At 39.6% G+C, this 24,233-nt stretch overlaps 1 protein-coding gene across 2 annotated transcripts in view; it reads left to right on the top strand.

Moving 5' to 3' along the window:
- The window catches only part of sez6l (seizure related 6 homolog (mouse)-like), an 83,247-nt gene that overhangs the window by 39,898 nt on the left and 19,116 nt on the right, over positions 1-24,233 (top strand). For both annotated transcript variants that reach the window (XM_084746122.1, XM_084746121.1), the window contains exons 2-7: positions 11,555-12,016; positions 14,235-14,374; positions 19,734-19,929; positions 22,254-22,439; positions 22,779-22,950; positions 23,927-24,093. In XM_084746122.1, the coding sequence (XP_084602248.1) occupies positions 11,555-12,016; positions 14,235-14,374; positions 19,734-19,929; positions 22,254-22,439; positions 22,779-22,950; positions 23,927-24,093 (1,323 nt within the window). The remainder of the gene's footprint in view (positions 1-11,554; positions 12,017-14,234; positions 14,375-19,733; positions 19,930-22,253; positions 22,440-22,778; positions 22,951-23,926; positions 24,094-24,233) is intronic.

Here is a 24,233-nt window from a genome sequence, read left to right as displayed (position 1 = left end):
CATTCCAGCCGTGGAGACAATCCCACCTTATTAGTTTTAAATGGTTTAATCTGCTCCTCTCTCTCGGCCCGGTCGTGTCACATGACCTTTTCCCGCTCTGCGTCCGGGTCGGTGGTGCACTATTATCCTGCAGCATTATCATTCCTCGTTACTCTTGGCCTCGTGTTGCTCGCCTCCTTCTTGTGTACTTCCTTCTGTGCAGGCTGCATTAATGCTGCAGTCCCAGCAGTTTGGTGGAAAACAAGCAGCGGCTGATTTCACTGATTATTTCCTCCCCTCTGATTGAAGGTGCTGATCACTGAAATCAGCTGCTCCGGTTTGCTCGGAGTGGAATAAAAATCTGCAAACTCACGGCGCCTTAAATGAAACCCAGAAGCTTTAAAGTGAGATTTCATATCTCAAACCACACAGAACCTGATGCATCAGAATTTTAAGGTTGTTTATTTCCTCATTGTTTCATCCTCTTCATTATCTTTTTTTTTTTTTTATTAAATCATTCGTCTTACCCGTTCACCGGGTGACAACTCTCTCGGCTGACAATCTTTTCAGAAAGCTGAATGCCCCGTCAAACTGCAGCTGTCACAACAGCGAATGTTGCAGCAAATCTCCATCAAACAAACCTCAAAAATGCCACAAGTCTGTCAGCTCTCATCAACGTGTCTATTGTCTTCTCCCCAGAACTAAACGCCGCACATTAATCTCGAAAAGAGTGATGGGGGGAAATTTGTTATGAACACAATCTGTCCTTTAATGGACTTTGCAACATCTGGGCTTTAATTATTCATCTGATGAGTGAACCAAATTACTCAGGTAGCAGCACAGCCATGGAAGCTGTCAGCACATTTTCCTGATACATGACACGAAATTAATTATACAATATGTTCAGCAGGTTCTGCTTCTTAAACTGGAGTCAATCAGAAATGACTTTGCAAAACATTATTTTTATACACGACAACAGAAGCACCTTTCTGACAATTAAAATGTGATGAAAAAGGAAGATTTTGCATTATAATGAGAAAAGAGTTGTTTCAACATTATTATTTATAACCTCAAAATAATGAGAACATTTCTCTGAGTATAGTATCTAAAAATAATGACTCAGTATCTAAGGCTTATGAGGAATTGTCTAATTATATTCCAAAATTTCTCATTGTGATAAAGTTTCTCAGTATTTTACGAAAGTTTCTCATTGTTCTGACAAAAAATCTCATTGTTTCAAAATACTAAGTCATAGTTTGGAGAGAAACCCTCATTATTTGGAATTACTAAGTCACTGAGAAAGAACGTTTCAATTATTTTGAGAAAGTTTCTTATTGCCTTGAAAGTTTTTCAGTATTTTGAGAAAGTGTCTCGTTATTTTGAGATACTAAGTCAGTATTTAAAGAAAAAAAAAAAAAAAGTTTCTTATTATTTTAAGAGTTTCTCATTGTTTTGGAAGGTTCTCAGTATTTTGTGGAAGTTGCTCATTGTTTTGGGAAAAATTCTCATTTTGAGAAAGTTTAGGTAGGTCACATGACTTTTGTGTTTCGAGTCACTTCCGTGACACGTGAGTCTCGTCACATGACTTTTGTCATTATTTTAACCCCAAACATGCTTTTATTTTAAACCTAACCAAGTAGGTTTAGAGCCTAAACCTAAAACAAATTCACAGTTTCATTCACGTGTTAAAAACTTTCTGACTGGTGCTGAATCGTATCTTCTGCCTCTGTATCAGACACAGAGGGCAGCTGACAGTTCAGTTTGGATGAGAATGTGCTGAAATGACTGTAGAGGGACGTTTTATTTGTTTATATGTTGATGCCTGATCAGATTTAGATCCAAAAAGTTTTTCCAGTGAACTATTAGACTTAAAATCTCTGAAGTCTTAGATATTTAGTTAAACTTGTTGTTGTTTATATTTAAGAACACTAATTATTTCAAAGCTTCCCATATTTTTATTTCAGTTCTCATTCAGTCATTTTGATCATTTTCAGAAGCTGGACGGAGTCCTGGCGTTAGTTTTAACCATTTTATCTCCTTTTTGCACGCGCACACACTCAACCTACAGAATTTTTTTTTGTAGGATATTTGAGTTTAGTTAGGATCTTTAGTTGGATCTTCACCAGCTCTTATTCTTAGGTTCTCACACTTTCCTCCTGACCAAGTCCTTAAGCAGCTTTAGCACACGGTTTCCAAAGTTCAAACGCCCTAAAGTCGGTTTAAATTGGACATTCAGCTTGTAACCCGTTCAGCTGGTCATGCAGACGGGTTACTGACCAGACCGTGACGTGCAAACTTTGACATACTTAGCCAGTATTTTGACAAAGGTATAATCACTTGCAGGATTTTTTTTCATCACATTAGTGGAAATCCATACACAAGCACATTGATTTCTCATTAGAAAAACCCGGGCAGTGTCCTCGAGTGCTGAGACTTTTGGGTTCAGTGGATCAAACCAGTGGCCACACTTCAACCGTAGAGCTCATCATAATTCTGCCTATCAATGATTACTCCAATCACTCTGTATTCATGCGTCTCTCTCATAACACATCATTGTTTGGATGGTTCAAAGTCAGATGATGACCCTCTCGCTATAAATAAGGTAATTGGGATGAGAGCAACAACAAAACAAAGGCACAGTGAATGCAAATGTGTGCACACACTGGAGACCAATTAAGGACAAAGGATTCTCAGCCTCCGACGGCTCAAACGCTGTCTAGAAATTGCTTGTCAACACTATAAAGATAACAAAACCACAAATGTGCTGCTAGGGCAACAAACCGTCTTAATCAGATGGCTCTGAGCAGTAATACTCTAATACCCATGAGCCTCGGCTGCCATTTCTGTAAAGAAGGAGCCAGGAGAGGCACAAACCAGAGAGTTGGCGAATTCAGAATGTTTTGTTGTCGCAGTTTGGCACAAAACACGGAGCAATAGTCGGATTCATCTAAAAGTGACCCAGAAATTAAAAAGTTTCCTCAGACGGTAATCTTTAGCTTCTGCTGGCTGTTAGCAGAGAGGAAAATAGAATTTCAAGCTCAGTGATTGGATGTTTCCTGCCAAAATGCACCTCAGGTACCTTCTCATCTCAACTTTTTAATTCCACAGTTGTACCTTTTGAGTTTTTATCAAAGAACCAGACCACTATCACCACTGTGTGTGAAGCAAGAAGTGTGATCAGTAAATTTGTGTACACAGACATGAATTGTCTGCATTACTTTCAAAGTGATAAAGGAGACAGTTGTTTGCGTCCCATGTGAGACAAAAAGTCCTTGTTTAAGGAAGCAGTTATTTTAACCCAAACCGTGATAATTTCCTTTACCTAACCAAGTAGTTTTGTTGTGTTGCCCCCTGCCCTGGTGGTAAAGGGGGCAATAAAGAGGCAGAAAACGTTAGCTTGCGTTCACCTCCACTGCAGCGCTGCCTCTGTGGGGTTTAGAGTCTTCCAAAGTGTTGTGTGCCCTCTAGTGACTGACTTGACTTGCACTAACACTGTGACAAATAAATAAGTGAGCATATTTATTTCATTTTAAACGCATTTTGTAACCCTTTACTTTTTAACCTTTGCTAAATGAACATGCAAACTCACCTCAAATGCTTCTCAGCAAGCTTTATTTTGTAAGTGTAACCGGAAGCTGCACATTCAGCAAACTTGGCTGCGGCATTAGAACGACGGTATAATTCATTAGTTTGAAAGTCAGGCAGCGTGTCGAGGGAACATGGTTGTTTTTTCGTTTTGGGCGGCAGTAGCTCTGTACACAAGAACTTGGCTTGGGGACCAGAGGGGTAGCTGGTTCAGGTTCAGCTCAGGCCAAACAATACAGAGTGGACTGGTAGCTGGAGAGGTGCCAGTTCACCCTCTGGCACTGCTCAGGTGCCCTTGAGCAAAGCACAGAAGCCCCGACTGCTCGGAGCGCCTGTTTCTGGGCAGCATCCATCACTCTATGTGTGGCTCATGTGCATGTGTCTATACAAGACGTGCAAAATAATTAACACCTGAGGGGGAAAAAAAATCAAAATTTCTCCAAGGTGTATTAATAAATTATGTTCTTCTTTTTCTCTTCTTCTTTAACTGTGAGAGTTTCATGCCAGCCCAGGTTGTAGAGAAGAGCTCCAACTGTGTGTCACGTAACAATGTCTGTGAAAATAAATGGTATCTTTTTTACTTCCGGAACCGGGGCCCAAAATACATCCTCCCACATGATATACTCTATTTAGCCATGCAGATACCCGTCTCCAAGTTTTCTCTGTCTCCACCCTCATGCAGTGAAGGTGAACGGTGATTATTTGGTTCATCAAATGTCAGAAAAAGGTGAAAAATGTCAATCAGAGCTCAAGATGACATCCTCAGATGTTTTGTTTTGTCCTCAACTTGAAAATACTCAGTTTACTGTCAGAGAGGAGTAAAGAAAGCAGAAGATATTCACTTTTAAGAAGCTGAAATCAGAGAAGTAATCAATGACTTAAAATGATTAATCATTTATCAGAATAGATGCAGATTAATTTAATTGTGGATTGGCTGTTCCTTCCTTTGTTGCAAACAATTTATTGATTGATTGATTTAAAGACAAAAACTGTTGAAATTTCCACCCAGTGAAGCATTTTTTCATTAGAGGCCATGATAATGAATTGACAGCTGTGTGTGCACTGTGCATGGTAATATGTCATTCTTTATTTTAAAATTGTAATCCTGCTAATAATCCCCTTTTTATTAAATGCATCTGTAATCTGATTACATCTTTTTTAATCTGTTATTTTTTATATTCAGAGTCTGTAATCCCATTATATGTAATCCGATACTGCTCAGCAAGCAAACGCTTTCCTGGAAAACAAAAGAAAAATAATTTCAAACTAAAACAGACTGTGACCCAAACATTGGGTTGTGACCCACAGGTGGGTCACAGGAGATTTTATCTGGGTCACCAAATAAATAAAAAGACTATGGAAAAAAAATAATAGAATCTAAACTATATTCTTATAATTCAGTCAGCTAAAATGTTCTATATTGTTTTCCTAATGAGAGGAAATAAAATCAGTGAGACGTCCTGTTAACTCAGCCTACATGCATTTATTTCTCATTTATAAAGTATTAAACGTGTGTATATGTTTGCAAATAACATGCATCAAGATTTGGGCTACAATTGATCAGTTGTTTGGTCCATCAAATGTCAGAAAATATTGATCAGTTTCTTGTTTTGTCTACAACTCAAATATATTCAGTTTAGTTTAGTTTAGTTTTTAGTTTGGGTCATGATGGTTTGTCATTCTTTGAAAGTGGGTCCACAGGAAAAAAGTTTTGGAAGCGCTGATCTAAAGGGAGCAGATTGGAGTCATAGCTGTTACTGCTACTGTATTGATTTGATCCGTTCTTCAGCTTTCAATCAGATTCTCTTGATTGAGAAATTGTTTTTGTCATGACTAAAAGCTTCAGCAGGCCATTTCTGAGCGTTAATCAGAGTACATTACTCACAGGTACAATGAAGCCTTGTCTTCCTGCTGAGCCATTTTGATCAGGACCGGAAGAAGCATTACAGAGATATGGCTCACCTGCCAACCCTGTCACAGCCAAATGGTCTGAAATAAATGATGTTCTGACACAACGGCCTTAATGTTAAAACTTCACCTCCTACTACAGGGAAGGAACCCAGGAATGAAAAGTCTATTCACCTGCCATCGTGACGAATGAGCGAGTTATTATAAATGATTCATGCACTCCAAATTCAGAGTACACACTACGTTTCATTTAAAAACCACTGCTCACCTCTGGCTTTGATTGTAGGCTATTAAGCCACATATATATGTGAGGCTTTTAAATGCTAAAACAGCAGCAAAAATAGAACAGAATAGTAATTTTCTCTCATTGAGACCAAGACCTTCAAACAAAACTATATTTACAGTCAGACAACCACAAAACCAGCACACAAGAGGCAACATACTGATATATAAAGTCAAACAAGGGGTGAGGTGTATCTTTTTTATCTGTGTGCAGAATTGACCCGTCGCTAAGCCCCGCCTCCAGACAGCAACTGTGCAATCATAGCTTTTTAGGGCCTGTTAGCATGGATGGCTAAGTAATGCTAGCTTACTAGCTGCAGTAACTCTACCTCCAGACAAACTTGTTAGATCCCACTGCATCTGCATTTGTTCTGTGGGGGGTTGAGGAGGAGGATGTGGGCTGATGAAGAATGAAAGTGGGCCGACTGTGGGCTCGCTGTCTCAGGTCTAAACCGGGTTAGCTTAGCTCTTATACCGACTCTCTTCCTGAGGCGATCGTGGTCCAGCTGGTCTGGCTGGGTGACCCGTCTCAAAGTCCGCTGCACTAATCGAGTCCCTGCGTTTCCTTTCCCCACGTTAATGAGTGTATTTCTGTCATCTATCATGTAGATAAACCTGCTGTATTTCACCATCCGACCAATGTTTGCTGAGATGTAAGCTAGTTTTAGCCTCAGTCTGTTAGCATTAATGTTATATCATATATGCAGCTGTTAGCTAACTTTACATAAACACTTTCACAGGGTTCTTGTTGTAAAACATGTCAGATGGAAACATTAAAATGTTAACTGGAGACTTCTCAGCTGACTCAAGTCGAGTTAGCATTAGCATTAGCTTACATCAGCCAGCCACACTTATTAAATCTGCTTCTGACTCATTATTTTAGTGACAAAATCCACCGTCGTCAGCTAGAAATGAGAATCTGTTTCTGTTTACACTTTACTGTGTTTCACCATAAACTGCATAAAATGCAGCGTGGGAATGGAAAATTTGGCAGACATAGCAACAGTAACTACGGAGGGCGAAAAAACCTAATCAAATCCTAATGTTAATGCAAATTTCTGATTAAAAAAAAGGCTGATGTTTTATTAAGTTCTCATGACTTGCTTGCTTTTTCTCAGAATTAGTTTTCTTAAACAAGGGGCACCTCATTATTATGCCTCTACAAGAATTGACTTGAATATAATTTATAATCATATTCATACAGGGTCCAAGATGTCTGTGACAGGACTGAGCTCAAAATTACTTTTACTGAGAAAGAAAAGCCTAATAATGACTGAGATTTCATGCAAAGAAAATGAAAGAAAATGTGTTTTCTCAAAGGTTTAACTAGTCCACTATCAGATGTAATGGTCAGAAATACAATTATTTGACTTTTTTTTTTCAAAAATGTGTGATGCAAAAGGCCCATCTCAGAAAATCACCCAAGAATCAGAAAAACATCAGAATATGAAGCAAAATCTCAAGAGGAATGAGAGAATCTGAGTAAAAGAAGCCTTTTGCAGTTCATTTAAAAGATGTGCAGTACCTTGATCCACTTCTGCCAAGGTTAGTACCCATGAATCATAAATATCAGTCCCTTTTATTATTTAAGTAGGTTTTCATATTTCCACACAAGGAATTTTCTGTGGTATATTAGTGCAAAAGAACAAACAAAGTAGTAAAAATATACAAAAAGTTTAAGGGAAGTAATGCAAGTCAAACAGAGTGTCAACATACAAAAAATAATGAACAGTATTTTATCTGGATGAGTGAAGGAGCTCAAGCTCAAGTGCACAAGTTTATGCAGGAATGTATAAGTTCTCAGTATTAGTTAAGGTATGGATTACTTGAGCGATAACGCCCAGTGATGTGTCCATTATCAGGAATTAATGGATGAGGTGGAGGCCAAAACCATCTGACGCCAAGGATGGCTGCCTCTGCAGAGTCCATTAATTCCTGATTACCTGAAAGTGCCATTAATTTATATTTTCATGTATTTTGCGATCCAAATTAAAAGTTTTTCACAAGTACTAACTCAGTTTCCCTGAGGATTTGTGTCATACCTGGAATAACCATCCAGTGAGGCTCTTATGCAGTGAAAATGTTGTTTACTACTCCAGTAAAGAGGACAAATTGTATATATGATATTTCTAGTTCAGTCAACTTGCAGAACCTTTTGGCTCAGCTGTTTGCCAGAAAGCTAACGTTATGCTAGCAAGACATTTTATATGGTTGTTTATTATTTTTAATTATTATTATTATAATTTCAGTCAGTGAAAAAAGCATTCTCTGATCACTAAGATCTCTGGATTGGGTTTGGTGCTTTAAATGCTACAGTCATGCTAGTAGCTCCGTGAGCACAGGGGTGCTGCAAGGTTATTGCTAATGTTAGCATGCTAAATTTCCATTGGTGATAGTACAAGAGTCGTTCATGTGGACTCTTGTCATGAACAAAATAAATACGACTCCATCAGTTTTCTCAATGTTATCTTGAGCTTCTACAAGCCGGTACAACAGAATTTAAGCTATCTGATTGGATGTTTCTTCACAAAATGTTGTAATTATCTTCTCCTCCTGAGTATATATGTGCACATGTTGTACGTATGACTTTTAATTAAAGATGCTGATTTATGACACAGTTGTTCAACTTTGGTACTGATGATTTAATCGGGAGAGCTACAGTCAGCAAATGGCTAACTTAGCTTAGCATAAAGACTGGAAACAGGGGTAAACAGCTAGACTGTACTGTTAAATCAGTACAACAGATGAACTGCTAAATTATTTGTGATCATGGAAAGTGTTTTTTTTTTTGTTTTAAATACTTTAAACTTTATTTTGCAGTTGTGAAATGTTTTGCTCAGACCATATTTTGGTCAGAATTCTTTTTTTTTTTATCTAATTTAAGAGATCTTCATCAAAAATGCTTGTTCATGTTGAGTGTTTACATCTCAATAATTAATGTGATTTTCCGTCAAAATTAAATTTAAATGACTTTAAATATCAAAAGCAGAGTTTTATGGAGCAGAGAGCCACATCAAGAGCAAAAGTTTTTCATTGTGTGTGTGTGTGTGTGTGTGTGTGTGTGTGTGTGTGTGTGTGTGTGTGTGTGTGTGTCAACATCTGCTGCTGAGTAGCTGCTTAAATAATTGCAAGCTGTTTGAGCTGAAATGAGTTTCTTGATGGTGGCGGTTTGACACCTTGAGCGTAATGCAGGTACATATCCAGAAATAAAAAAAGGGGCTATTTATTTTCTGTCTGCAGATGAAAAACAGCAGAACAAAAAGAAAGCGCTTGTGTTGTTGACAACACAGAGAGGATATTTTCCCCTGACTTATTTTCTTCTTGATACAAATGACAGCAGCAGTACAGCTTTGGCCTGCGCGTTTTTTCTCGAGGAGTGTTTAAATGACACTCGGATGATTAAAGTGCGACTGCACCCTGAGCACTCGCTCAGCTGGGGAGTGTGTCGGCCGCTGGTTGTTGTGAAGAGGGACTGTAAAACAGGGTCGGGAGGGTGACTTTAAAAATGTTTGCTGATGCAGTTACTAATTACCTGTTAAAAATGTGGTCAAGGTTACCTAAATACCAAATATAGTAGAAAAACTGGCAAGAGTCAGACTGCATTTAATGCCTCCTCCCTTTTATCAAATAAAATGAATTCCATATGAGTGAAGTGTTGCAGTCGCTGTGAAAGCTGTCCAGAAGAAGGACAGGATACAATGAGCTTTTATTGTCCCCCTTAGGAGAAATTTGTCTTGGATATTCAAGAGAACACAGGCGACACAAACTACAACTAACAGTATCATCCCCAAAAAAGCACACACTCAAGAGTCTTGCATGATCCCCTAAATCCAAGCAGCTGAACAAAAGTTCTATACAAACATATAGAAGGCTCCTGTAACAGAAGAGATGTCAATGCTTGTTTACGATCCATTAAAGGGGGATAAAAATGATAAATTCATAAATCAAATACACTTAATAGATATACAGTATATTAAAGGTAAAATAACTTACCATTGTTTTGATTTGTTCATTTAATGACTTCTAACATTTATATTGCATCTCCCACAGTAAGGAACCTTCGGTTTTTATTTATACATCACAAAAATATTTATATAAAGAAAAATAAAAAACCTCTAAAACCCCAAACAAAGCTGGAGTCCCGCCTCACACTCCTCTCATGGCAATTTGTCGTTCAGGGCAAAACAGAGCAGAGTTTATTAATTGTTTGTCCAAATATTTCTTTCTTTGTTGTGCGTGAATGCTCGATTAGATTAATAACTGTAATTATGCACGTTTAAATGTACTTTGTTTTGGTTCTAGAGGCCTGTGCAATATCATCTAACATAATTATATCTTTATATAATCAGTTTCAGAGATATGTATCCCGTTATGTCCCCAAGACACGCTTGAAATTTAGTTAGCTGATTGGTTTCATTTGGTTTGATCGATAGATATAATTGTGTATCATCTGCATAACAATGAACATTTATGTTTCCTAACAATGTTACTTAAAAGGAACATATATTGGGTGAATAGAATTGGTCCAAGCACAGACCCTTGTGGGACTCTGTGACTAACTTTGATGCATAGATGATTCATTGTTAATGTGTACAAACTGAAACTGATCTGAAAAATGTGACCTAAACCACTTTAGTGTCGTTCCTTTAAAGCCAATTAAATTTTCGGGTCTCAGTAATAGGATGTCATGGTCATTACTAATTACCAGATGTTGGGGGCTGAGGACAGTAACCTCAGTTTTGTCTGACTTTAACAGAAAAAAATTCCAGTTACAGAAACACACCTTCTTATTTTACCCACCATAATCAAAGTATCAGATCTACACACTGTGTCACTGCTTTACCAGTGCGGCGATGATGTGATCTGTTGCTCTAAAACAAGTTTTCGTTGTCGTTTCATTCAAATGGCAAAATTATTGCACATTTGCACACTGGTTTTTGGAATTTCTGATGGTATAGTGTGCAGTTCTGGTACACATATTATAATAATAGTACATCTGGTAACACTGGCTGGAAGGCAGAACTCGCTCTGTGCTGTGATGTTGTTCTTCTTTTCTGATTTAAGCCAAAATAATTTAGAAATTTCCACCCAGTGAAGCGTTTTTTTTTCTTCACCAGAGGCTATAATAATGAATTGGCAGCTGTAAGACTATCTTTTTGTTGTCACTCCAGATCAGAGTGGTGTCGTGAGACTTGTGAAGTGTTGTAACGTGTGCGCACTGTGGATGGTCGTATACATCGTTCTTTATTTTAACATTTTAATCCTGCTAATAATAATCCCCAGAGTAGAGTTACCTTTTTTGTTTCCTAATTATGTAATGCGGTTACATCCGTTACTCCCCAGGCTGCTGTAAAGCATGCAGGCAAGGAAACGGGGTGTGTGTGAATGTGTGTGTGTGGGTTTGTGTGTGTAAATGCTGCTCTGTGCTGTTTTTGAACTAAGCTGCTGGAGATGGCATTTTAGCATGCACGGCAGAGCGGTTTGCCTGTCTATGCATTTCTTCTTTTTTTCTAGTTTCTCCCCCCTCCTCTTGGCTCAGCTCCTGTCATGCTTAACTGCCCTGTCTCCCCACTACACCGTCTTTTCACTGTGTGTGTGTCTGTGTGTGTGCGTGTGCTCAGTATGTTGTTTGTGTGTGAAAAGTGGAGGTAGTAAGCTCGACTGAGCTTTGGCTGTGCTGGCCAGATAACCCCACTCCTGATAAGACCAGCAGGACAGTGACAGAACCACCCAGAGTCGTGCACTCGGGGCTTCTTCAAACATTTTTTTTTCATTCCTTGTTTTTTTCCACTCTTTTCAGATAAAGAAGTCCCCACAGCCGCCCCCTCCACTCAGCCTCCAGTGGTGACACCAGAGAGCACAAAGGAAAGCAGCCCTAAAGGCAAAAGCTCCAGCGCGTTGGCTGGAGGTTTGCTACAGTCAGTGCTGACTCAAAAAGGACGCCTCGTCTCCCAGAAAGGGGACATCCTCCCCTCTGCTCTGCCCCAGAACCTGCTCCCTCTCCTGGGCAGAGGACTCAGCGTCAGCTCCCTCCCTGGAAGTCATTCCCTGGAGCATCAAAGTGGGGGATTACTGAGGAGGGTAAAACCCCCGGCATCAGCTGCAGTGTCAGGCCGAGGCAGCGATCCAACTGAGCCTCTGCCGACAGACACACACCCCCAGCTGCCTCACACACAGACACACACACCGGAGCAGGAGGCCGAGAGCACCACTGTGGGCACGATGTTGGACATGGACACAGAGACAGGGACACCTCCATCAGGTACGAGATGAGTCATCAGTAAGTTTGGAAGTATGCACACTGTTCCTGATTCAATCAACATCTGACACAGTGGAGAACATTTACCCAAGTTTTCTACTTAAAGGGACAGTTCACCCCAAATTCAGTACACATTTTTCCCCTGGCCTGTAGTGCTGCTTATCCATCCAAATAGTTTTGGTGTGAGCTGCAGAGTTTTGGAGATATCACCTGTAGAGGTGTCTGCCCTCTCTCCAGTATAATGATACTAAATGTCACTCAGCTTGCGGTGATCAAAGAGCCCTAAAAATACATTTGAAAGACTCAAAAACAGTGTCTTTTTCCAAAAGTCAATACTCAGTTACTCAAGATAATCCACACACCTTGTTGTGAGCAGTTCCTAAAGTCATAACTTTGCAAGTCACACCAAAACTATCTAGATGGATAAGACAAAGGCAAACTTTATTATTATATTATTATTTTAGTATATCATTTTTATTTTACTTATTTATACACATCCACAAACAGGACCTATAGACATGCATCAGAAAGATGTCAGGGCAAGGGGGCTGCACATACAGTCAGGCACCCTGAGCAGTTCGGGGTTCAGTGCTTTGTTCAAGGTCGCCTTGGCAGTGTCCAGCAGGTGAACTGGAACCTCGTCAGCTACCAGTCCACACTCAGCTGGTCCATGCGGGACTAGAACCGACTGAGCTACTGCCACTACGACAAATAGCATCACAGGCCAGGGAGAAAACTTCTTAAAATTAGTTTTAAAGTAATTAAAATTAATATCCTACACTAATATTCATGATAGCATTCCACTGTTTTGTTGCTGTAATTGGAAAAGCAGTCAGAGAAAATTCTTTTAGCAGGTTTTTATCATATAACATCACTTTTACTTGTAATTGTGTTTTACAGTGTGGTGTTTTTACTTGCTCTTCATACTATATAGAAGCAGCATGGCTCAATGGATGGAAATATTGATCATTCATTGGTCCGATACTTTGTTCCAAATTGAAATATCTCTACAACTATCGGATGGATTGCCATGAAATCTGGTTCAGCCGTTCATCTTCCCCTCAGGATGAATTGGGACTGTTCGTCCAGAGATCCTCTTTTGTTGTCACTGCATGTTCACTTGCACATGGTGGCTGCCTCATGTATCCTGGGTGTGTTTGAGATGTTGGTTGTGCAGTTCCTCAGAACGACAGGGGCAGTACTGGGATGTGACGGGGTCAGTAGGCACATCAGCAGCAACAACAGTGGAGGAAAGTTTTGAAGATTAGTGTTACGACCTGAAGTTGGTCTCGGGCAGTGGTTCCCAAACTTTCTCTGGCACGCCCCGCTTCAGAAGCTGAAAAAAGTCATTTATAATAACTGAGGAAGCAACTAATAAAAAAGTTTGTCTATTTCCCTACATAATTCATATTCACTCAACTTTGCTTCACTCTTAATTTCTCCCCTCGTCATCTGCGCCCACCCCCACGGTTTGGGAACCACTGGTTGAGGGGAAAAGGACATAACACAAGCGTAGATGAAGAATGTGAGGAGTTATTATGTTCAGGCTTCAAATGTTTTATTGCCGGATAAAGAAGCTTAAATACAACAACAGGGAGAGCCAGAGGGAGGCCAAAATAACAAATGAAACAGCCATGAGTAGAAACAGTACTAAATGAATTACCCAAACAAAAAGTTACAGTCCTACTTCTAACTTCCTGACAGCACAAGAGAAACAGAAGAAGAGAGTTATAAAAAATGGCAGCCTCTCTCCTGCAGAGCTTCCTGGCAAGGAATCAAAAGGTAGCAACAAATCAGACACCACTAATGACCTCAAATTAAGGGATAAGTGAGAACAAACAGCAAAATCACCATCTTGTTGACTTTAACAGTCAACACGAGCTACAGAGTAAGTCATGACAAAATAGTGCACAGGAAGTGCAGGGTACTGGAGTATTTTTACACAATAATACTTCTTGGATGTGAGTACTTCACCCACCACTGATGTTACTGAATTCTTTTGAGGAATGTGATTATTTGTTTGAAGTCACTGTTGAGTCCTCTCTGCGCCTTGCGTCGGCTGTGTCGCCGCTCTGATCCCTGTAATTTCCGTCATTAATTATACACAGCAGGGATTTTCAACGGGTTTCCAGTCAGGGTCACATTAAAGGGATTACAAGGCAGGGTGGAGAACAAAGACAATGAGGCCGGTGCAAAACAAACTCCTCTGCTTTCTCCCCAGCGCTGTCGAGCTGCATGGTGAATTTCTCCGACCCGGAGGGATACATCGACTCCTCCGATGACCCCCCTCTGCCGGACGGCGCCTTCTTACACTGCACCTACACAGTGACCGTGTACACCGGCTACGGGGTGGAGCTGCAGGTACACACACACGCACGCGCTGCAGTTACAGCGGCGCTGATTCCCTGTCAGCAGAGTCACCTGATGTCCTGCTGGACGTGGTTTTATTGTCTGTGTTTATGTCTGTTATGACCGTGAGGAGCTGATCTGATCCCAGGTTGAACTCTGCCTCCTAGTGGCAGCTGATGGTACTGCTCTCTGTCTCTTTATTTCAAATTCAAATGACTTTATCGGCCATAGTCATTACACAGTGGTGGAAGCTAAGTTAATTTACTCAAGTGCTGTAAGATACTTAAAGGGATAGTTCACCCAAACATGAAAGTGCAGTCATTATCTACTCACCCTCATGCTTATTGAAGTTTTTTAGTCCACAAAACACTGCTGGAGTTTCACAGGAAAACAGTGTTGCCGAATCTCCCGAACAATGTAAGTGAAAAAAAACAACAGAATAAAATCATAAAATGCCTCCATGCTGCTCGTCTGCTGTAATCCAAGTCTCCTAAAGCCCCGACATGCCAAGTTGACTACAGAAAATGTTATTTACACCATGTTTTTAGCCTGGATCTTCACTGTAGATCCTCAGCTTGGAGCCACATGCACATACACACTGTCTGAACTGGGTGTGTGTGGTGTGACGGTGTGCAAACGGCATGTCGGGACTTTAGGAGACTTGATTATGCCAGACAAGCAGTATGGTGGCATTTTATGTGTTCTTTTTCCAGTTGTTCTCCAGCAGTGATTTACAGACTAATAAAATAAAGCCAATTCATAATCAGCACGAGGGTGAGTAGATAATGTCTGAATTTTCATTTTTGAACTATCCCTTTAAGAACTTTTTTTTTTTCTAATAATAGTTAGTTAATACTAATAATGACTAATGATAGTTAGATAATTATAAGAATGATACTTGATTGCCTCCCAAGGGCCCAATCTGGCCCCAAATAAGGTGTCAGGTGACCCTCCCACCCTTTTCTAATTAACAATTAAAATAAATAAATTTACTTTTTCCACATTTCATTGACTGCATGATGAAAAACACTGCAGATGTGTTAAATGTTGTAAAGCATTTACAACTAAAATGCAGTTGCAGTAAAATACCTAATTTTTATACTGATATCTGATTTTAAAATATCTGTCAATCCAAATTGGTTTTCGTAAATTAAATGAATAAGTCATATGAGTTACTATAATAAAGTTTATTTGTGCGTCGAGTGACGGTGTAATCAGGTACCTCAGCTTGTTCTCATCCTGGTGGATGATAAATGACCATGTATTCTGGTATTGGTCACGGCTTCGTTTCTTGACCTTTCCAGCTCTTCAGTTTCTCTGTTATTAATTTCAGTGTGTCTGCTTTGTTTTTTTTTTTTTTTAAATCTTCCTTCTCTACCCTGTCCATCATTTTCCATGGCTCATCCACCCAGTAAAAACCAAATTCACAACAAAATCTGACAGTTTGAAAGAATTTGTTTGGTGCATTAATACTATGAAGTAATGTGGGTGTGTTTATAGAAACTTGGTATTTCACCCTCGTGTTTTTGCAGGACGTAGCTTCAGAAAGCTCCCTGATCGCCTCAGCCTGTGCTCTGAATGCACAAAAAAAGTTGGATCGAGTGTCAAAGTAAAGTCTAGTTTTATTTCTAAAGCTTGGAGGACTAGACAAGCTAGACTGAATAATACACACATACAGTAAGAGATACGTTTTTGAGTCTCAAAAACCCATTTTGGCAAAATCCAACACTGATATCAGACTACAGACACCACATTAGTTTATTTTTCTTATTGGACATAATTTAGTCCATCATGTCAGAATATTTCAGCAGTAAACTCAGTTTATCCACCTCTTTAAATGAGGCTGAGACCCACTTTCAAATCAACTGTGTGAATCAATGAGAGAAAGTTGGTAAACTACTACTTTATTTACCGCTACACCTCTGATTTAGTTATATTTTCCAGTATAAATTATTTTAATTAATCTGCAGTCAGAAACTCTGCAGGGAAGTCTAATCTTAGACATGGTTGCAGCTGTGCCAGCAGTACAAGCAGGCAAATATCTATCTGAGTGAATGGATAATAATAATAATTTTTTTAAAAATCCCCTCTGTTTGAAGTTACGGTTAGTTGTGAGATCTCCCGTGGGTTTAATCTCGGGGTTAAAGCAAAAATTAGGTCAATAAACAGCTTTTTAGGTTGAGGTTCTGCTTGTTTATCCAGAAAATGATGAGATGACCCAAAGCAAGCTGATAAAAATGTGCATCAGACACACAAAACGCAGGATGTAAGGCACCGCCTCCGGCTGAAATACCATATTTTTAGGGAGTCCCGATTTACAACAGCTTCGAACGCAGCTCAGCCAATCATAATCAAGGACTGTCTGTTTTATATATTTAGTTAGAACATTGTGAAAGAAATAATAAAGAAGAAAAAAGAGAAAATACATGCAGCCATGTAATATCTCTCTATATGTGTGTGGAGCCTCAGTGATATAATGCATTCCCAAACTTAAGAATCCCCCGATCTGAAATCTGAAAATCTTCTGCAGTCCAACCAAACCTTTGCTCACAACTCTGATCAACACACGAGACCAATCAGCAAAATCACTAAAATCAATCGTACATTTTTAATGGTAATTTCAAACGTATAAAATTGTAGGGCTGCAACTAACGATTATCTTCATAGTCGATTAATCGATCAGTTACTTTCTCGATGTCAGAAATTAATGAAAAATATTGATCAGTGTTTCTCAAAGTCCAAGATGACGTCCTCAAATGTCTTGTTTTGCCCAAAACTGATCAGTTTACTGTCATAGAAGAGTCAAGAAACCACAAAATATTCACATTGAAGAAGCTGGAATTAGAGATTTTCTGCTATTTCATATAATCATTGCATCTCTGCAAAGTTGAAGCTTAAAAATGTTTTCTTCCTCTCGAGGCCCGCCTGCAGGGCCATCATGACCCACCAAAACTAAATGATCAATCCCAACTTTAACACCTAATCCTTAAATAAAACAAAATCTAACTTATTTTTCATATAATTTGAAGTTTTGTTGCTTTTTTAGAGTAATATTCACAACAGAAGCAGCAAAAACTAAAACAAAACATCACAAAGACTTATCTTTATCATACACCGTTCATAGTTGTAGGTACTGATGTACTGTTTTTTTTTTTTTCTTGAGAAACTTTCCCCTGAAGTCAGCGTCTAATTGGTTAATTAGGTCCCTCCAGATTAATTTTCTCATTCATTCTGTTACAGGAAAGGAAATTATGCTTCTCGAATAGGTCATTAAATATTTTGACACCATGTCTTAACCACTGTGTGCAATAAATTGTCTGTTTCCTGTTTTTATTTCAGAGTTATACATATTGATGCACATTTTTGATTATTATGACAGATTTTACAGTTTCCAGACTGTCTTTGAACGTGCTACACGTTTCTACCTGTTCAGTCAGGATCCAGTCCACTTCAGAATTCGTTCTGCACCAGCGTCTGGCAAGTTTTACTCATTTCAAAAGAAATACTGTAATATTTTATGTCTGGTAATGATGAGCCTCCTCCCTTCTGTGGCTGGCAGAGTTTGTCCATACGAATTCTAGGCTTTCTTCCATCCCAAACAAAGTGTTTAAGCAAACTTCAACCATAAAAGAGCTGCAGCCAAACCGTCCTCACGGTGCAGAAATGTCCTCACTGCAGTGGTTTTAAACTCAAACCGGTCCTCACAAACACAGCAGTTCAAGCGTTCACACACACATGCACAGAATGTAATTTTGGTTGACTGCATCTGACAGTTTTATTGGTACGGCGCACAGATCTCATATATTTCCATATTCACTGACAAAATGAATTCTGTTTCCCTCTAACGCTTGACAACTATCAACACATTTTGGAACAAGAGCTGAATTCTTGTTGGGGTTTTTTTTTTTTCTCTCGTCACCAGCAGCATCATGATGCAAACTGAAACTCACAGTCAGTCAACAACAGAACTGTTCCTCTGATACAAACACAGACTCAGCAGAACGGCTCATGAATCTGAGCGGGGACATTAAGACACAAAATAAGTCGCAGCAGTTTGTCTTTACATTTGTTTTCATGGTTTTTGGTGACATGCAGATGCAACTTCCCCCAAACAAACAAGAGATTTACATCAATCTAACAACATATTATATTAAAATCACAGTTTGTACTTTCTATTATAACGCTAGTCCCACGAAATAGTTAGAAATTCTGTGTATATTGCTGTTTTCCCACTTAAAATCAAGTTGTTTCATCAAAAGAGAACTGATAATCAATAGATTTTTTTTGTCTCTCCATACAGTTCCTTTATTAATGTCACTGTCCTTTGCAGCCTTATTTCTGGTTGGCGTTTATTTATTGTATATTATCTTTCCAGGATAATGTTATGATTATATGTTGTCATTAAATAAAGAAATATATTTTTTAAATTTGGAAAAGAACTCTAAAAAAAAACTGCAAAAGTAGAGCAGACACAGCTTAAAGTAGATGGAGTGATTTTATTAAGTTCATATGTTGATATACAGTATTAGACGATAATTATAATTTGTGGTTCTGGAATTCAGTCTAATAATTATTCCATCGTCACATGATTAAGTATTGAAGCAGGAGCAGTTCGATCAGACCGATTGGAAACAAACCAACTGGAGAGAAAAACATATTTGGTGAAGAAAATGAAGCTGAAAAGCAACATCATCATCCTAAACTGTCTATTTTAAACATCCATCACAGTTTTCAAACGCTGTAGTTAAGGTTAAAGGAGAAGTTACTGTAGTCCACAAAGTACTGTACTAAATCATAAAATGACCCTGATATGTCATCAGAGATTAATCACACTAAGATGAAAAACTCGATTCTCTGACGACAACGCTCCAGACGTGATGTCCTCCTTCGCCTGGTTGGGTATTTTATATGCTAAAGGTCAAAGGTCAACTTCACTGTGACATCATAATGTTCAGCTCTCTATCAGTGCTCTGTGAAAATAGTCTCTGAGTGAAGACAGCGTGTTTCTCACTGGAAATTACTCACAAAATCACACATGTAGAGTGAGAACCTCCATTTTGCCAATAAATACACTTCACAGCATATGTTAGAAGAGTCTGGACAGACACTGAAGTAAACTGCAACTTGACTGTTTGGCAGAGACGCACAACAGTGAGGTGGTAATTTTGGTAGAAGAAGCTCTGTGTCATTCTCAGAGTGATGGGAGGAAATAAAAACATCCCTCTGTGGCGTTTTTTAATTCCAATATCTGAAGAGAAAAAGCCAAAAACAAGACAGGATCTGATAACGAGGAAACATTTTAAAGAGAAAGAACATTTCTGCTGTATTTTCCTCATCTTGCATTTTAACTCGTGTCCTCCTGTGCGTTCAGGTGAAGAGCGTGAACCTCTCGGAGGGCGAGCAGCTGTCCATCAGGGGTGCGGACGAGCGTGGCGCCCTTCTGGTCCTGGCCAATCACACGCTGCTGGTCGAGGGTCAGGTGATCCGCAGCCCCACCAACACTCTGTCCGTCTACTACCGTTCCACGCCGGAGGGGAACATGGGAATCTTCCAGCTGCACTACCAGAGTGAGTCCACACGTGGAGAACAGTGTTCTTTCTCTAAGGATTTACTCTGATGATGAGACGGGGGGCGTTCAGTTTCGCTTCAATGAGTGCAGTAATGTCACTGCAGAAAATATGCAGTTGGAAGTAAAGGTGCTAACTAGAACCATTAAGGGTTCTCTGGCTATAGAAGAATCTTTTTGGTTCCAGGAACCCCCTATAAGACCGAGAACCTTTTTATATTCCATGGGTCCTATTTAGAACACACTCAGGTGGTTCGACAGAGAACCTTTTTATATTCCAAAGCTTTTATTTAGAACCCTCCCAAGAGGCTCTATGGAAAACCTTTTCATTTTCCAAGGCTTCTATCTAGAACACAATCGGGGGTTTATCCAAGAGTTTTATCTAGAGCCCAACCAGGAGGTTCTACCATGAAACTCTTCGTATTCCAAGGGTTTTATTGAGAATCCCCTAAGAGGTTCTACAGAAAATCTTTTTTTATATTCTAGGGGTTCTATCTAGAACCCTCCTAACAGGTTAGTGTTTTCTCAAGGACACATTCAGGGAGTTCCACTGAGAACCTTTTTATACTCCAAGGGTTCTAACTAGAACACACCGAGGAGGTTGCACAGAAACACAAGGTAACAGTCCTCGACTTCTGTTAGTAATTGGTTGATTAATGGTTTAATAATGTGTGTATTGATTACTGATCAGGTTAATTATCAGCTCATTTTGCTCAGTTTGTTGCAGCAGCGTGCAGGAAGACTCACTGCTGAAAGAACAGAACACAATGAAAAATTCATACTTTTATATCACGTAAACTGAATTTAATAGTGGAAGAGCAGCTTTATTGATCATGATTGATGGATCTATATTGTGGGAAATGGCCCTTTTAAGTTCTATTAAATTAAAAAAAATCCTGCCACGCACCCAACCAAATCAATCCGACGTCCCCGCACACACATGTAAACACGAATGTACACAAACTCAAGCCTGTCATGCCTCAAATATGAATATTCATGTACATAAACACGCTTTATGAATTCAATACATGTGAATCCTTCATTAGGGTCTGAGGGGCTGTTTGTACTCTGTATACATGCTAATTGCATCATCAAAAATCTTCTCATCTAATCACTTAGCACGCTGATTGAATCTGTCGTGTGAATTAGCTGATTAGAGCTCTGATTAATTGGCTCTCATCTCATTAGCAGGCTGAGAGTATGGGAGTTTGTATAGAGTGTGTGTGTGTGTGTGTGTTGTGTATGTTTCTGCGTGCGTGTGTGTGTGTTTGTGTGTGTGTGTGTGTGTGTGTGCACTTGGCTGTGGCAGCCCATAATAGATATGACGAGGAAGCATCAGAGTGTTAAGACCCACCTGTGTCATTAATCACAGCCATCTAATCCTTTTACATCACCAGCAGGTAGGAGGAGAGAGCAGAGGAGGACTGATGGGGATTAAAATACCTCCGCAGAGAGATGCGCTCAATACCAAGCGTGAAAAATTAATGGAATTAAAAAAAATGCAAACATAAATACACCAGGAATTTTATGACTCACAGCTTACAAAGCTTATTATTATTCAATTAAAATTTACCTGTGGGTGTGTGATTTCTCAAGTGACCTTCCTCTTAAATTAAAAGGAAAAACACTGACCTGAAGTGCTAATTTACAAATCCTGCAAAAACAAATTTTTATTTTGCTATGAATAATAAAGGTTCGTCTGTGCAGCGGCGGAAGAATTATCCAGATCTTTTACTGAAGTGTGCGTGTGATTGTCAGACTGTCTTTTCTGGAAAGTTGCAGAAGTCGTAGCTTCACTTCAGGATCAGAAAAGATTCAGACTGCGGTTGGAACAACTGAGCAGTTTGTTAAGTTTGTTGTTTGCGTTCCAGCAGTTGTAGATATGATCGTTCATGTGGGAGGAAGCTAAATGCTAAGCAGAATACACATCACAGCTGTGATAGCTAGAAACTTAAAGGGATAGTTCATGCAGAAATGAAAAATTCATCATTATCTTTTCACCCTCACGCTGACTGAAGGTCAGGTTTAGTTTTTTTAGTCCACAAAACACACAGGAGAACAGCAGAATCTCCCAAACAATGGAAGTTTTCAAAGGTAAAGAAACAACAGAATGAAAGCATAAAATGCCTCCATACTGCTCGTCCGTCCCCAAACAACTGTCTACATGTGTTAGTATGACTCCAGTTCTTCTCAATAGAACAATCTGGTCATAAAATGATAAATTCTTATGTGTTTTTCAAACTGTAGTGGTCGTAGATATATTGCATTATTGTATTTGGTACGAACCTGCTTGTCTTTATCCCTGGTTTGTCCCTCTGTCCGCAGTCTTCAGGCTGAGCTGTTCGCTGCCCAAGAGGCCTCACTTCGGGGAGGTGTCCGTGCTGGACCTTCTCCCTGGAGGCACGGCCCGGTTTCACTGTCACATGGGTTACCACCTGCAGGGGGAGTCGCAGCTCACCTGCCTCAACGCCTCCCTGCCGGTGTGGAGCGGGAAGGTGCCCAGCTGCAGGGGTGAGTGGAGGCGGTTAATGCCGTGAAGAAGGTCCAAAAATCTGCAGGTTTTTATTCAGTGTGGTGTCATTTACCAAACCGATGATTAAAGATATACATTTATTTTAGTTTGCAAAATAGTTTGCAAAGAATAAGTTCTCAATTAATGACTATTTTCATATAAAAATGATGATAAAAATTGACTTTAATTATACAGCATCTTTCTCAGGGATGAGGCTTTATGTGGAATAAAGAAATTAAAACAACATAATGTTGTACACATGTAGTATTTGTATTTGTACAGGAGTGACCACACTGTGTCTTTGAATAAATAACTACTGTGACGTCTCCTCTGTGCAGCTCTTTGTGGGGGTACGGTGAAGAATGCCACAGTCGGGAGGGTGCTGTCTCCTTCTCCACACCACGGGCCGAACGCCACCCAGGACCGCTCCTGCTCCTGGTCCCTGGAGGCCCCCAAGGACCAGAGGCTGCACCTCCACCTGGAGAGACTGGCCCTGGGACCCACCGACAGGTAGGAGCGCCCGTCTCTGTGTGTCATATCGGATTTTACAAGTTTTTTTTAACTTCTTACCCAATTTTTATCAAAAACTTTTCCTGTGATAATCAATATTTTTTAGATATATCGATAGATCAGATGACTATGTATAATCATTAACTCAGCTCTATGGAGTGTTTTGCCTCTTTCAGCTCATTGTTTTTGGTTTTACAGGTCACAACTTCAGTTAAATTTAATCTCATGGCTCTCGACAAAAAGCTTTAAAAAGCAACTTAACGCTACCTGCTGAGGAGCAAACAGCAGACAGACACAGTCAGAGATGAGCTGGTGAACATAGTGGAGCATTTAGCAGCAAATGAGGTGGTGGAGACCGAAAAGAGAGTGAATACTGGACTGACAGTCATCATATGGACGCAAATATCAGTCCTTTTATGCTGTAGGTTAGGGGGTGGGTTTTTAGTGGGTTTGTGATGTTTTAATTCTTGTTATGTGAATCTTTTAATATGGAAACCACTTTGTAAAGTGCTTTATCAATAAAATTGTTACTATTATTATTATATAAATAAAGCCCATGCTTTTATGAAGCCCATGCATATGAATTTAAGAGGTGATCATGTGTTTACAGCTTGTTGCCTGATTCCCCCATGGAGCCAAATAAACAGTTAATGCAGATTAAACTCTCAAAAGGTCAATTTTCTCATTAAATTAATTTCCCAAACATTATTCAATAGCTGTTTGTCTTTCCTTAGAGGATTAGAGTACACTAATTTCTTATTATAGCTTCATTTTTTGTCTCTTCTTTGATCAACCTCCTCAGTGTTCCCTCGTGATGCATCACAGCACAGTTGTGTAGAACAGTTCATGTACCAGAAAGACTCCAGGAAACATGAGCATGATTTACTTTGTTTTCTGTAGGAAGAAGTTAGCCAGACTCCATTTGAGATTTTCACTTTCCAGTCCAGTCATGCACACTGTCTTTCCGTCCCTGCAGGCTGGTGTTGTGGAGCGGGCTGGACGCCGGCTCCGTGGTGCTGTTCGACTCGGGCCGGGGCGGACAGATACCTTTCGAGGGAGTCATCAGCGAGGGTCCGGCTGTGAGGATCCAGTTCATCACTGATCAGCCGAACCACAACACGGGCTTCAACATCCGCTACGAAGGTACCGAAGAGGCCGTCACAAAAATAAAAAAAGTATTTCTGCGGCACAGTTTAAAAGATGCATTGTTATATTTCTATAATTACAGTGTAATTATGTAAACAAATAAGAGAAGATTGCGAGGCTCAGTGTTTCTGCTTACA

Source organism: Lutjanus erythropterus, chromosome 20, assembly GCF_056507025.1.
Source record: "Lutjanus erythropterus isolate fLutEry1 chromosome 20, fLutEry1.hap2, whole genome shotgun sequence".
NCBI lineage: Eukaryota > Metazoa > Chordata > Actinopteri > Lutjaniformes > Lutjanidae > Lutjanus > Lutjanus erythropterus.
The sequence above is the reverse complement of the archived record's forward strand: the minus strand, read 5'-3'. Positions and strand labels throughout refer to the sequence as shown.